We start from the raw sequence: 12,937 nt of genomic DNA, 5'->3' as shown, positions 1-12,937 counted from the left end.
AGGTCTTTGTCTACATGAAATTAATTGGTTAAAATACAAACATATCAAGTAAAAGATACATTTAGGTGAAAGGTTGCTCTCTCAAGTAGGTTACAGTCATAAAAGAGAAAGAATGGCCTGGCTGTAAAACAACAGCTTAAGATGGCAACATAAGCACTTCAGCCATCTTATGTGAGGAGGAAAAAAAAGCCCCAAGGCCACACAAAGCATGATGTCTCACCTCCACCATGCAGTCTGTCAGCAATGGAGAGAGAGAGAGAGAAAGAGAGCGAGGGAGAGAGAGGGCTGATCCTAAAGGCGCCTAAAGCCTTTAAATTCCACCAACATGATCCTCCCCTCCCTGTAACACCTCCACTGCCCACTCACCCTTGTCCTCACCTTCCATCTATCAATGCCTGGAGAACACCCGCCATTCAAGTACCCAACACTCCCTAGGTCATTTGACTAAGAAAACACTCTAATTTATTCACATTATGTGCCCTTGGTGAACATCAAACACTGCCAGACCTTTTGTCTGTCATCATTTACTTTTGGCCTCCATGATTGGTCATGTCAGTGTTTTGCTGAACGTGTTCGGTGATGCTGTTATGGAAACATGTGCCTTTTTGAGCACTGTGATTGTCTGTTTGTGTTGGGCATTCAAAGCCCAGAGGAAAAGTCACACGGGTTCAAGGTTATTTCCAGTACTGTAATTATGGGTCTAACAAACACCTTGACTAACACTAAAGGTCTTTCAGTGGGATTGTTTGACTTCACCGGGAAATGAGTGGGAGGTAAATTCACACGCCTACTATGTATATAAGGATTTTAATCTGTTTACTTTTTCATAATGTTGCAGAAAAGAATCATATTAGTAAAAGTAGTGTATTAGGCAGGAGCCTGAGTTACAATCTATAAAGGACCAAGGAGCACATGTAAAGATTGCTCTACAATCTCTGAGTTATCTCTCTTTAATAATGCAGGTTGTATTATGTCAATGCAGACCCAGTGTTGCAAATCAATTATTTGGACTGCTGTGTGGCAAAATGGGATTTACATGACTGTTGCATCAATGTGATTAAGCACCTTGGCATGTATTTAATTTACTGCATTAGCACAAAATCAGCCATTCTAGTATTACTGTTAAATCCATTTCCAAAGAACAGTGTAATGATGGTAGTGCTAAGGTGATTATTGCATTAGTTAATTCGTCAAATGATGGGCAGCTACCCAAAGATTGGTTTAATCTGTTGTTCAATTGAAAACAAATGTATTCAGTAGATATATTAAAAAAAAAAAAAAAAAAAAAAAAAAATGGAGTTCAGTAGAATGCAGTAATGGAGTGAATTTTCACACTTATCTTTAGTCTTCTAGAAATGCCATATGAAGTATAACGGGATTATTTATTTATTTTTTAATGCATAGCAGTAACTGTACATCATCTCATGTGTTAGAGCAACTTTAAATGTGTTGAATGTTTTTTGTAAAACCAAAAATTTCTGTGTGTGGTCTTGGGTATAGGGGGTTCAAAGTCAGGTGAAAGTGATTGTGGTGGAGTTTTCTGGTGTTATTAAAGTAAGGTTATGTCACCAGCAGCATAGAATGGTCTTTATGCAGTGATCACGGGTAGTCATTATTATCTGAAATGCTGTGTGGGTGCAGGCCATTTCAAATAAAATGACAGTAATCCAAATTATTATTATATAATATTAATAACTAATAATAATATTATCTTTCATTAATATTCTCTAACTTTTTTGAAAAAATGGGTAATGTGTGTGATGCTCTAAGGCACTAATGTTAGTGTTGAGGGAATGGGTTATAAATCATTCACATACTTAAAAAGAAAAAAAAAACTTTCTTTCTCCCTCTCTCATCCACACCACTAGGATTTACAGTAATATCAGAGTGTCATTTGGACTGGAGAAATGTAGTCAGATGGCAATAAGGAGGGAAGATAGTCAGAACTGAGGAAATTGTTGCCTTCTTATTACTTTTAGTACATTGCAGACACTGAGAAATCCCACAGGCAAATGGGAACCATGAAGACATCACTAGGAAAGCTGCAACCACCAAATACCCGGAGAGATGAAGGCCAGTCTTGAGGAGTCAGGTGAATGAAAAGAACAAGAAGAACAATCAACACCTACGTCCTGAGAGTCATTCAATACCCTGCTGGGATAATCAGCTGACCAAAGAATGAAATAGGAGGCAGTGACATCAAGACAAGAAAGTTCATTACTGTGCAGGGTTTTACCCCAAATCCAGCACCCTGAGACTGTATGTTAAGTGGAAGAAAGAAGGCCAATGACTAGCCGGTGTTTCTGAGGATGAAACAAAGATCCATGCACTTCAAGCAACCTGTTCATACAAGAACTTTTTTTATGCTCAAGTGCTAACATTGACACATTTACACTCTTTTGGATGCATCTGAGAGCAACTTGGGGTTAGTATCTTGCCAAAAGGTATATGGCATGCAAACTGGAGCAGCCAGGGATTGAACCACCAACATACCGATTAGATTAGATCAGATCAGATGACCTGCTCTACCTCCTGAACTATAGCCACACATTGTCTGGACCTTGTTTTCTGCATATTGATTAATGGAACTAAAAACAAGTAATTCTACGTCCTCTTTTGACTGATGTGCCTGTAATTGGTTGACCTAGCCTCCTCTTCTAACGTCGCTTCTGTAGAGATATCAAAGTGGTGATTATAAGGCATGTCTTATAGCTCACAAATACTACCAGCTGGCATTCGATCTAAAATAACCCATCTTTGTGCAAGTGTTTGGGTTTTTTGCTTGAATAACACTTTTTTTTATCTTCCTTTTTTAAATCTTTATTATATATATATGTAAACATCACTGAGCCAACAACTGTTTAATAATTATAACAAGCACTTTGATAAAGTCCATGATTCACTGGTAGTGTTAAATGCTAGATTTTGAGATCAACTTACGGAAGCAAAGCAGAGAAAAAGCTGAGGGAAGAAAGATTCCAGGGGACAGCATGAGGAGGCTATATTCCTCTGGGTTAATTGTGCAGACCCGTCAGCACTAAATAAGGATGGTTAGAATGACTGGCTAAGTGACAAATGGATGTACAAATCATCCAGATTACTTCTTGGTTATTAAAAAAAAAAAAAACCACGCACAACTTGGATTTGGCAGGCTTCCACGGTTCCTCTCTCATTACGCCTGGCAGTCTCTCACACTGACGGCCATCCTTTACAATAACTCTCATCAGTTTAGTTTTCACAAGTTTCACGAGCTTAAGAGTTTAACACTGATTATAAACAACTCTTTTTGTAATGGCATGTAATTGTGATGAGCTGGTTGGTAAGACTGTTAAACCTAAATTAGTTTTGATTGATTGTCTGAAGAGATGGCGTTTGACCTGCAGCTGTAGTGTAAATGGCTGTGGAGAGGTGCTGGTAAGCCATCTAAACGCTGCGCACCTGTGATGATGGGTTCCTCGCTGGTGTTTTCACAGAGGGTAGTGACAGTATAAGATGAGTTGTCAGACAGAGCACAGCTGTTCACTTAATTACCTTCTAGTATGGGAAGGAGGTTAATGAAGCAGTTTTGCGATCAGAAATGAGAGACAGCCTGAATGTGCACAAAAGAAATTAGTTTTTGGCTGCTGGGAAAGCAACAGCAGTTTAAATTATTGATTGCAAAAAGTGAAACACTGAAGGCATAAAGATGGGAATTTAAAGGAGGGGGAGATGTTAGTGTGCTTATATTCCTGTATAGAGTCACAGGAAGCAATGTAATGCATGCAATAGAGTACTGAGAAGGAATTGCCTTCTGCAATTTAATCATTCACTTGTTCTCTTCAAAGTTAGGCAAAGGCAGTGAACCCAATGGCTGGTATTTTGCAATCCTTAGAACTTGTAAAAATTGCTTAGATTTGTTTTGTAATCTCTTCATTGCAGTCACCATAGACTGCTTATAAAAGATGGTTGTAGTCATTATAAAATGACCTAATAGTTAATAGTTCTGTTGTTAAGTTTTGAGCTCAGTGTTTTCGCCTTTACAATGTCGGTGTTTTGAAACCATATGTGTCTCGAGCGAGGGGTGGATCCACACAATCTCTTCTTAATGATATGTGATTGATTAATCATTAGGTAATGACTCTGGGTAATCCTCTTTCTGACTTTCAGAATGACCAATAATTTAGAAAATGTTACATTTTGATTCATTATGATCTGAAACTACTGACTGACTTAGTAAACCATTATGACTTTATTGAGGCCAAAAAGCAGGCGAGCACAAGAACTCGGACTTCTGAGCAACTTTTTGCAACCAGGGGAGTCGCCACCTGTTGGCAGTTAAAAAGACTGCAGGTTGAGGGGACTGAGGTTGATTTAACTTTTTAAACTCAAAAGTTCTGACCCTCCTCTTTTACTGTTTATGCCTTGAATCCAGTGCCCAACTGCCTTAATACTGTATTTTTTCAATAGATCTTCTGCTCCTCTTACTGGGAAATATTTTGATTGCATAGCAGTATGTGAGAAGTTGAAACTTGTTTACTGGTCCTGTGGTGCAAATTAAGACTTTTGCAGATGAGTTTGAGCTTCTCAGTCACTATCATTTTGTATTTTGTGGTTCCCTTGTCAGCCTTGAATCTCACCAGGTGTGCAGTATGGCGTTATTTTTGTGCCACTATTCTGAGCGCACGTAAAAAAAAGTTTGTAGGTGCAAGTGTTGTATTTTGAGGAGAAATTTATTTTGAGCGAAGAAAAGCTGAATTTGAGTGAACAAAAGTCATTCCAGCGTGCAAAAAATGTATTTCAGTGTTTGCTGTTGGTCTCCAATCAGCTCGAAATGACGAAATGCAATATCCCAGAATCCATTTCGTCCAAAACTCAAACGAGGCAGTGGCGGGGGAACACAGAGTGGCGGAGTTTGAAATATTACTCTTTCTGGGTCACAGAATAAACTTTTAAGATATTTTCATGCGAGAATGGTGCTGTGTAAACTTCTAATATCTGCTCGATTCATCAAGACATCACATATTTGCATAAGTGCTCTAACGTTTTCGGAGATGCCTGTTACCCACCAGCTGACCGGGTGGTCACTCGGGTTAAACACAATATATAAGGCTGAACTGACAAAAAGATCATAGACTACACCACCAGGTATTATAGGAAAAACCATAAAGCCTTTGAACTAAAACAAACGCTGTTGTGACAGTGATGTACACTGTCTTGTTGGTATATATGTATGATTTGTATCACCTTCATGTTTCCAAACCGATATCATGAGCAGCAGCTTTTACAGCTGTGGCTCCAGCCAACATCAGCTGATACTAGAAATTAATTTTAAATAAATTATAACAACAGCTTATCAAGCTTGAACATGCTGCTGTTGTTGTTTAGCGCAACATACGCTGGTTTCCTGTTTCTGGCGCAATGTGGGAGATAAACAAACAAGAGAGATGATCAGCTGATCATTGATCAGTTTCATCATTGAAGTAGCAACAGGAGAGGGAGGGGGAGAGAAAGAGGGGAGAAGAGGCAGCTATGCAACGTAAAGACAGAATAACTCCAGCGTTGTCTTTTTTTCATTCTAGCTAAAGTACGGGACTCTTTTTCCCTTCAATACGAATGTATTGTAATTGGTCCAGCTCAGAGTTGATCATGACCAATTGGCTAATCCACCACCTTTCATTGTTTATACCGTTACAAAAACAAACAAACATAAAAATGAAAAATCATCATCGGCCCACCGGGCAAATGTCCGGTATGCCCAATGGCCAGTCCAGCTATGCGGTCAGCTGGTGGGTAACAAGGCATCTCCGAAAACGTTAGAGCACTTACAGAAATATGTGATGTCTTGATAAATCGAGCAGGTATTTGAAGTTCTCGCATGAAAATATCTTAAAAGTTTATTTTGTGACCTAGAAAGAGTAATATTTCAAACTCTGCCACTCTGTGTTCCTCCGCCACTGCCTCGATTGAGTTTTGGACAAAATGGATTCTGGGATATTGCATTTCGTCATTTCGAGCTGATTGGAGACCAGAACAGCCAATCAGATTTTTTTGCATCCAAGTCTGTGATTGGCTGGTTTTATGGCACAAATATAACGGTGTAGAGAAAGAGTTGAGCACGCACGGGCAGAAATGTTGAGCGCGCCAGCAACACATTGTGAGCGAGCGCAAATGCAAAAACTGAGCGAGAGGGGCTGCTATTGTGTGTGTGTGTGTGTGTGTGTGGATAATAGCAAACACCGAAATAAATTTTTTGCACGCAGGAATGAATGTTGTTCCCTCAAATTCAGCTTTTCTTCGCTCAAAATAAATTTCTCCTCAAAATACAACACTTGCACCTACAAACTTTTTTTTACGTGCGCTCAGAATAGTGGCACAAAAATAACGCCGTAGTGCAGCATATTGTTTCGGCTGTGGCGTGCCTGTTGGAGTTGCTTGTGCCCTCTCAAGACAATAATTACAATTCCACTAGATGCACTTCAGTGTCCCAGAAGTGCTTTCCACTCACCAAAAAACACTGGAGCAAGTCTATTTTTGATGGAAGTTGAATTAAGCTGTAGAGAGGAGAAAGTCCGACAAACAACGCAACCGATTTGATTCTGTGGCTGCCTTGTGATTTACAATAGCAAATTAGTTTGGAGCTTCTTAGTCAGATCCATCCTGCCCTTTTGATGTCACAAACTAATAGGTGATCAGCCAGTTAATGGCAGCCCAGGCTCACCTGAAATTTGGTGAAGTCGCCGCTGAATCTGGGAATTACCTACAACCGTTACCTTTTACAGTTTAACCCTATGTGGCTCCATAGTGCAGTGGTTTACACATTTTCCTAACAAGAAGAAATATCCCCGGTTTGTTCCTGGGAGCTACCGGTGCTGTGGTGAACCCTGTGATTGGGGAACAGAAAGTATCTTTCTCTCTTATCAATTGCTACCATGCAAAAGCTTTGATGTCCTCCTAATTATACTTTTATAGTATAGAAATATTTAATTCAGTAATATAGAAATTCTAATGTAGTTATTTTACTGGTAAAACTTTTTATTTTATAAGCTTGGAACTGATTATATTTTTGCAGTCAGTAAAGGCTGCAACTAGCAGTTAAAATATTTTTTATTGTCAACCAATCTGCAACCTGTTTTTGATTAATGGAGTCATTATTTGTTTGTCCAAAAGCTCAATAGGTCCTTTTTGGCCAGACAGTAGAAAGAAATAGGGCCAAAATATACAACATAGAATTATTTCAGATGCACATATATGCACACAGGTTGAGTAACTGTAAGGACCAGACCAGAGACAGTTCACCCTCATTGTGCATATTCATGTCATTATGGGGTGAATAACCCTGGCTGCCCGGGTATCCACTTAAGATCTTTAATCACCTGCACTTCGTTGTGAGAACAGGACACACCTCTGCTCATTAAAATGATGGATGGAGGCATGAGGGGATGCTCTCTCCTGTTCCAAATTTGTTCTTATTTAGAAAGGTGCTTATTAAAGAACACCTGGGGGAATGAGGGGGGAAGGGATCTCCGAGAGCTGAGGTGGTGGAGGAGGTGGTTGAGGAGCGAATCACCTATTCTGAGGGTATAGCTGCAATTATATTGTTGCTAAGTAATACAGATATCTTTCACATTTTAATTTATGTGTAAATGTTAAATGCCAAACAAACTATGTTCTCTTATTTTTAAAGAAAAAAAGTACAATTTTATTTAAAAAAAAATTTAAAAATGCAAAAAGAAAAAAAAAATCAACATATTCATAAATGGTAAAAAAAAAAAAAATTAAAATTACTCCAATAGTAGATGCAAAATCCTGCTTCTCAGCTAGAGGCATACGTCTCTTGATGGTACAGCATGTTGAGGTGGGCAGCACTACTCATTAGCTTGTAAAAACAGGACTTAATTCCAGTTCTTTGAGGTTCATGAGGGAGTACAAAGGGGAGGAATCATCTCTATTTCTTCATCACTGCTGTTTGAATAAGCCAGTCAGACAGTGCTTGACATTAAAGACTCCCATAGGCCAGGTTATTGCCTCTTTGAGAACAAGCAGTAGGCAGGTTAGATGTAATAAACTGGAACAAATGTATTTCCGTCTCCAATTAGGATAAGTCGCTGTCTAGAGTCCCTCTGTGGTGCCAGTGTCATTTCCTGATTCTTTTTATGGATATTTTGTTTTGTTACATCAGCAGCCACCCATCACCGAGTGAGTGACGAAAAGGGGTGAGTACTGTATTCACTCTCTTATGTAACCTCATTGAATTCTCCTTACACCTAATTGGCAGCAATCTAGGCCTGTCAAATTGAATATAATCCCTTCGCTGTTGGTTTTAGCTTCCCTCTATGGTTCCAAATGCCTTTACTGAATGACATGGCATGCTGATATTGTGAGTAATGGCGAACACTAATGGAATTGGCATTAGGTAATACATTTGAATAGCTACAGTACAGAACAGAAATGGCTATTTAGCGACTGAGCCAGGAATATTGATAGTTCCCTCCTTGATGGTGTTGTTGAAGTACATTGTATACTTTTGGTTGAGGTCAGCTCATATTAGTTCTCATTAAAAGTGTTTAATGTAGCTGATGCAATTACACTTGGGTCATTATGATCAATTACATTTATGGTAAATATATCATTAAAATAAATGTGTGCCTTTTATGAATCATTTATTACACCAGCAGAAATAGTTTTGTATACTTCGCACACATTATTGATTAGTCAGAAATGGGAAATTAATAGAAATCCTGTTTATGTTTTTGAAAAGTGCTAAAAACGAATTGAACATCTCATTGCTTATGTTGTGCAATACTCTAGAAAATGCTCTGGAAATCCTGACAACGTTTTGGGGGGTTGGCAGTGGGGGGTGTCAGCTATATGCAACTGAGAGATCAAAGTGGAAAGTGGATCACATTTTGCACATTATTTTAGTTTCTTATTTTGAAAAGTTAAAATGTGGTGTTGGCTGTATTTAGCAGCCTGGGAGTTATCCAGTATTTAGTAATGCAAAAATAATATAAATGATTAAAAGCTGCATATTGTCAACATGCTTTACTCTGTTTATAAGTCTGTGGTATTAGAGTTGCACAACATGTCCTCAAAATTCTGTTCCGATATTTGGAAAAATGTTGGCTCATGTTCCTGATGATGCAGTGAAAAAAAATTGTTTATCTGCATTTATAAGTTATTTTATCTTTTGGTTTTAAGTAAAACCGTAAAGAAACCCTTTAGTTTAACAGTCACTAAAGTAACTTAACCTTTCTAACTTGTCAGGAGCTGCACAATATTGTCACATTATAAGACTGAAAAGTATTTTCCATCTAGGATCTAGTCAAGAAGGGTTGCCTCATTGTTTTGTGCACTATAGGAACAATATTGCGATATGATGCAAAAACTTGCAAATGACTCCAAATGATTTGATGTAGCACAGACCTGTTACAGTATAAAAGGCTAAAACTGCCATTTAGATATTTGACCCAATAGTGACAAAATGCTTGCTGCAGACGTGCAGAGAGTATCACAGTTTTTCAGTTCTTACTGCCAGCAGCAGCTCCTTTTGTGCCGTGATGAAAGATGTGTGCGCAGGTGGGCAGCTTATAAAAACTTGGTTCTGTGTTCCCTTAACGGTGATGTGTGTTGGTACACAATACTGTTTCTTAGTGTGTTTCTTACTTGCAGACAAGAAAATGGAGGCAGCTTCTTAGTAGTGATGTGCAGATCGATACTGAAATATAGATTCCTCCGATACCAGTCATTTATGTTCTAGAATCGATTCTCATAATAAAATGTAGATATTTTAGTAATTTAGGGTAGATTTGTAGTTTATCATTAACAGGAACACAGTGGAAAGAAACTATATCATTCAGATTGTCTACATTGGAAGGAACTACTTCCTCTTCCGCCTTTCATAATCATATGCGACTGTATAAATGTGTCGCTGCCCCGAGTGCGCACTCACAACGACTGATCGTAAATGGAGTCATGTGCGGACGTATTTTACCTCCACAAACAGCCGAGTCGTGGTTTGCGATACAGGTGGGCAAGACAGTGAGGTGTTGTGGCAACACCACTAACCTCGTCAAATACCTCAGTAAATCATATCACAGAATATGACGAGCTTATGTTGAGGCGAACTGAAGAGGAGGAGAGGGACGGGTGCTGCTAGGGCGAGACAGACGTCTCTCACGGAGTCCTTTAGTGCTGCAGGCAGGAAACGTGTTCAAATAGCACACAGCTTCAGTTTTTGAATTTCTATATGATAATTCTGCATTGTCAAGCGATAAGAACAAGTAGTCTAATGTCCTGTTATCATTATGAAGCTATACAATAGCAATACAATAAATAAAATAATTTTTTGTACAAAGTATCTGTATCGGATCAATATCGTCGATACCACCCTGAATTTTACTTGGTATCGGATCGGAAAGGAAATCAGTGGAATCGCACATCACTACTTCTTAGGAAAAGAAAACAGGGCAATACATAGGTTGTTGTTTTTTGTTTTTTTTGTTTTCCCCCCCCCCATTCTTATGCTGAGGGGGCATAATTGCACATAATTGAGTCTATGGTGCGATCATCTGTGTCATTATGACATTGTCTTTTTTTTTTTTTCTCCCTGCCTTGTAACGGTTTCGATATGAGTTGTACAAACTTTAGCTTTGTTTGGGGTTTTTCCAAAAACACCAAACTAGGAGGCCTGGGAAAGCCTCAGGATCCCTGCAGGAGTTGGAAAGTGTTCCTGGGAATAAATTCTGGATAAGCGGTAGAAATCTGATGGCTGGAAAGATTCTTCAGTAGGAGTGGGGTTGTGCCAAAAACACCAAAGGAAAATGGATGTTGAGTCATAGAATAACAAATTGTTGGTCTTAACCTTTTTGTGGATTTGAGCTTTTTAAAAAAAAGGATATAGGCTTATCCTTTCAGAAAATACTGACAAATGACCAAAGGAACATTTATAATTTGAACTTTTTTTTTATTCATCTTTTTTTAAAGTTCTTTTTACTTTTTTGCTTTACGAAACAAATGTTTGCAGATGTCCTATGAATAAACAACAGCACCCTTTCTCCTTAAAACAGGGCTCAATCAGCCCTTTAGTATCAAGAAAAGAGACTCTTCTTGTCCAATTACAACCTCTCCAGATTCCCAAAGTGACATTTTTCCTGTATTTGACATTCATTTAAGTGCATTCGGAGTCAGCATTACCATTTCAATTAATGTGCAATAGCTGAGTTTATGGTCAATGTGAAAAGGTATTTACATTGCAGCTATGACTCACATTAACTGTTGTTGTCATCACTTGTGTCAGAACTGGAGAGGAAGACAATCACAACATAAGGAGTCTCCTTTCAAGCACAGCCTTTGTAAACGGCAATCTTTACCTACAACATCATCATCATCATCATCATCATCATCAGGATTAACTAGACTCTTTTGTCATACCTGTTTTCCTCCAGTAAGACAAAAAGGTTAATAGATAGAATGGTTTAAAATAAAGTTTAGTGATTGTGCTTTTAAAACCAAAGTAAAACAAACAACAAACATTGATGACAACACAAAACATAACAGTGCATTATAAAAAAAAAAAAAAGGAAAAATCCCAAAGTGGCACTTTCTTGGGGAAGCTAAATAATATAGCAATTTACAACATGGATGGAATTGATAAAATAATTATATTTACTGGCATAATAAAATTAGAATTTGCAAAAAATAAAACAAGGAAGACAATTTTGAGGTACCACAATGGGTAAAACAAGAAGACATCATGTATACATGTATATTTACAGACAGTCCACCTCTCTCTGCTTGCAGCTAATTTATTACAGTAACATCTCACTGTATGGGCTTTCCAAAGTTCTTTTCAAGGCAAGCTGAGTCATGTCAATATCTGGAGTAAGAGTTCACTCCATATTGCATTGGAATTATACATAAATATACTACTGTGTATTTTGTTTTGAATGCACCATTTTATTCTTCACTCTTTCGTTTTTTTCAATGGACATATAAAATGATAAGTTAGAAAAAAAACAACATTGGTCTGTTTTCCAGATGTAAAGAAACACTACTGATGTACAGTATGAGGGCAGCCAACATGATGGTGAAATACTAAGATATTTAAAACTGTAAGAGAAACAATGGTGCTCCATTCTTGGACAAAAAATCAGAACAGTCTGTCCTTTTCCTCCTCCTTCAGCTTTCTACCATCTGGGAAAAACAAAAACATTTTGGTTAGCACAAAGGTCAGCCAATATTGACTCACTGTAGATCTGTATCTGTGTATCCCATTGTTGGAGGACAATTTAAACAAAAGTATTTTATATACGAAATTATTGGCTGCAAAGGATTTTGATTCTTTGCAATCAATACCTTATTAAAGTCATAGACATCACCAAAAGCCGTTTTGTTCAGCCAGGCCATCACTGGCCATGTAACATTTTCTGTAAATTCTGTGAATCTCGGGCAGCTCGACTTGGGGGAAGTGTTTCCAGCTGCACGTCCTTTACCTGGAGTCGAGTGTTTTAACTGATGCATGAAACGATACATTTTTAGACATAAGTTGTAACGGCCGCCGTTTTCTTTGTGAGTATTTATTACACTGCGTGCTGCGGGGAAAAGCCTGTTCTAACGTTTGACTCCAAGGTTTATTTTTTTAGCACCTGGTGGCTCTTTTTTACTTCTCATCCGTTAATAATCTGCTCTTTCACGTGATTCAGTTTATTTTGAAAAGTCTCAACAGGATCTTGAGCTTTATTGTGAAAGGTTTATGTGGAACTTAAACAAGCGGACACACGATGCTGTTACTGTCGTTGTTGCTAATGACAACGCATAAAAACAGGCGCTTGTCCGTCCATAATGTGGTTATATTAAATATAAGAGAAAGAGATTTGGACTGTGAAGTGTTGTCTGTTGGCTGAACCTGAGCTGAGAGTATATCCCTGTACAGAATGAATCCATCTACTTCTATCAGCAG

General features: G+C 38.2%; 1 protein-coding gene across 5 annotated transcripts in view; it reads right to left on the bottom strand.

Annotated features, from left to right (window-relative positions):
• Positions 1 to 10,921: 10,921 nt before the first annotated feature.
• Positions 10,922 to 12,937, bottom strand: part of robo1 (roundabout, axon guidance receptor, homolog 1 (Drosophila)) — a 222,750-nt gene continuing 220,734 nt past the window's right edge. For all 5 annotated transcript variants that reach the window (XM_085243904.1, XM_085243902.1, XM_085243903.1 and 2 more), the window contains one exon: positions 10,922 to 12,171. In XM_085243904.1, the coding sequence (XP_085100030.1) occupies positions 12,157 to 12,171 (15 nt within the window). In that variant the 3' untranslated portion in view covers positions 10,922 to 12,156. The remainder of the gene's footprint in view (positions 12,172 to 12,937) is intronic.

Source organism: Mchenga conophoros, linkage group LG14 (assembly GCF_057382185.1).
Source record: "Mchenga conophoros isolate Kocher_MC1m ecotype Shallow Benthic linkage group LG14, M_conophoros_male_GT1.1, whole genome shotgun sequence".
In the NCBI taxonomy this organism is placed as follows: Eukaryota; Metazoa; Chordata; class Actinopteri; order Cichliformes; family Cichlidae; genus Mchenga; species Mchenga conophoros.
The sequence above is the reverse complement of the archived record's forward strand: the minus strand, read 5'-3'. Positions and strand labels throughout refer to the sequence as shown.